This window comes from Danaus plexippus, assembly GCF_018135715.1.
Source record: "Danaus plexippus chromosome 13 unlocalized genomic scaffold, MEX_DaPlex mxdp_15, whole genome shotgun sequence".
In the NCBI taxonomy this organism is placed as follows: Eukaryota; Metazoa; Arthropoda; class Insecta; order Lepidoptera; family Nymphalidae; genus Danaus; species Danaus plexippus.
The window spans coordinates 6,521,801-6,524,231 of NW_026869849.1; the positions used below are offsets into that span (position 1 = coordinate 6,521,801).

General features: G+C 33.3%; 1 protein-coding gene across 1 annotated transcript; it reads right to left on the bottom strand.

Annotated features, from left to right (window-relative positions):
* Positions 1 to 1,096: 1,096 nt before the first annotated feature.
* LOC116770104 (uncharacterized protein C05D11.13-like) lies at positions 1,097 to 1,492 on the bottom strand. The gene has a single exon (XM_061527753.1). It carries the CDS (start codon positions 1,490 to 1,492, stop codon positions 1,097 to 1,099), a length of 396 nt encoding a protein of 131 aa, XP_061383737.1.
* Between the last annotated feature and the right edge of the window lie 939 nt (positions 1,493 to 2,431).

Below are 2,431 nucleotides of genomic sequence, written 5' to 3' on the forward strand. Positions count from 1 at the left end.
CATGAAAAAAAGCCCGACCTCACTCTCGTAAATGGTTCGTTCTTAAAGAGTAGCTTGTTAAAGTATAAAAATATTGTAGACAAGTCAATTTATCTTATTTAAAGTTCTTTATAGCATGTCATAAATCGCTACAATTATTTCCTCTATTTGTTTTCTATTCTTTCAGAACTTCATACTACGGGTGCTGTAGCGAATGATGAACAGGTTAAACGAAAAAAATTGTTACTAAGACAAGGGAACAACGTTTAATTGATTGAAAGAAATTGCTAACAAAATATAATTAATACATTTTCTTAAATGAAATTATTTACTTAATTAATAAGTTTCTTTATTTTTTATCGTGTTTGTAAAGCCGATTGCAAAGAAAAATAATTATATTACTCTTATTATAAAGTATTACTAAAAGTTAAGTTTGATGTTCAATGACATAATTAAGAGAACAGGACCATTTTTATATTCTTTTATTTTTAAATAAATAAATTTACGAATGTAATATGCTATTTCTTTATTTAAAATCCAAGAAGGTTGTATGTGTGTTAAATTAAAATTACCATCAGCTTGGATAAAGTGGATAACGATACTGAATTCTTGTGAAGAGATTTCGCATAATACGAATTACTTCAAACTGCGAGTATGCGATAACTAGTTTTAAAAGATAAACTGAAATCACCACCAAACAGTTTATCGAAACATATAAGTCCAAAAAGTTTTTAATGTTTAATTTTATGACTAAATGGTTACACCTTCGGCGACGATTTTTTTTATTAGTACGTTTAATAACGTGAAAAAAATTGGAGTTATTTAAAATTTAAGATTTTTTTATGAATATAAGTACGTTTTAATAAAAATTATTTAAAGAAAACTATAGAAACCTTATGTTAAAAAAAAATTATAATCAGCGATTATTTTTATTCGTTTTTTCCAAAAAAAAAATTATGACTGCACCTTAATATCTTGTCACATTATTGGCAGTTCATATCTCACAAGTTGTTTGTCTAAGCCGATAAATAATTATAGATGAATCAGAACATGGGTACGCTACTGCATTAATTATGTTATAATGTTTTATTTGAAAAAATTTTCTAAATATTTAATACTAGCTTTTGCCCGCGACTTCGTTCGCGTGGACTTCGGGTGTCTCCGCAGCCCGTTGAGATGCTAGATACTCAGCATGCTGTCGACGTCGATCCTGGGACTGTTCGGGTGTCTCAGAAGCCCGTAGAGATGCCAGATATTCAGCGTTCTGTTGACATCGAGCTTGAGACTGTTCGGGTGTCTCTGCAGCCCGTTGAGATGCTAGATACTCAGCATGCTGTCGACGTCTATCTTGGGACTGCTCTGGTGTCTCAGCAGCTCTTTGAGCTGCCTCACGCTCTGCTTGTTTAAGCCTTCGCAGTTCGGCTTGTGGAAACGTCTCGTTAAGTCTAGCTACTTTCATAGTTCGAGCTTTATTAGAGCTTTGGGAAAGATTAGACTTACGCTTTCGCGGCATAATTCTTAAGTACGTGTTGTTTCTATACCTCCAAAAAATACAGTACGGTAGTTATTGTTATGATTGTACTTTAATGCAATCCTTGCCTATTTAATTAACCTATCTATATAGTAATTCAATTATCAATGAACTAATTCGTTATAATTAACCTATTTATATAATTTGTTATAATTAACGGTAAATAACCTATCTATATAGTAATTGAATTATCAATGAAGTAATTCGTAAAAATGAAGTATCTTTTTGTACGTGTAACTCCTAACCAAAAAGAAACCTGGCAATAACTAACCTTAGGCCTATATTACTTAAAGTAGGCGACCATACGTTTTTATCAAATCGCTAGTGCCTTGAAAATTCGCAAAACGGACACAACCGTCAACGACGTCTGCCCTCACGCGTCTGCCCGCGTTCGGGTCGCGCACTCAGCGATGAGCCACTTCTTCCCCACCGCACCTACCCCTCTCCCCCCACGCCCCGTTCGCCTGGCGCCGCTGCCGGTATTTATCACCGAAACGGTATTTATCGCCGAAATTGCTATGACTCTGCATTTTAAATCTGTGATATCTTCGAAAATATTTATTTAATTTACATGCTGTAAAAAGCCATATTGATCTTTATTAAATGCACAATGTATTTAAGATACTTAATTGGATAAGGATTAATACTGTATTGCTTAAAATCGCTTCGTAAATAAGCCATTATTTCTCGTACAAAGTAAAGCATAAAAAATGGTTATTGTGGGTTATTCCTAAGAGATAAACATATACCATCACGGACATTTTTGTAGACCTTTTTAAGTTGTACAATACTGTAGTAAATTGTTTTGATCTATCTTGTAGGATTCAGTCAGCGTTTGCAATGTAAGCGCAAAAAATGTGTTTTTTTTACGACCTCACATTAAAAACCTCAAAAATTTTAGCCTTTGTGTTATTCTGATGT

Coding starts and splice junctions, on each gene's coding strand:
- LOC116770104 (XM_061527753.1), bottom strand. CDS start 1,492: ATGCCGCGAAAGCGTAAGTCTAATCTTTCCCAAAGCTCTAATAAAGCT.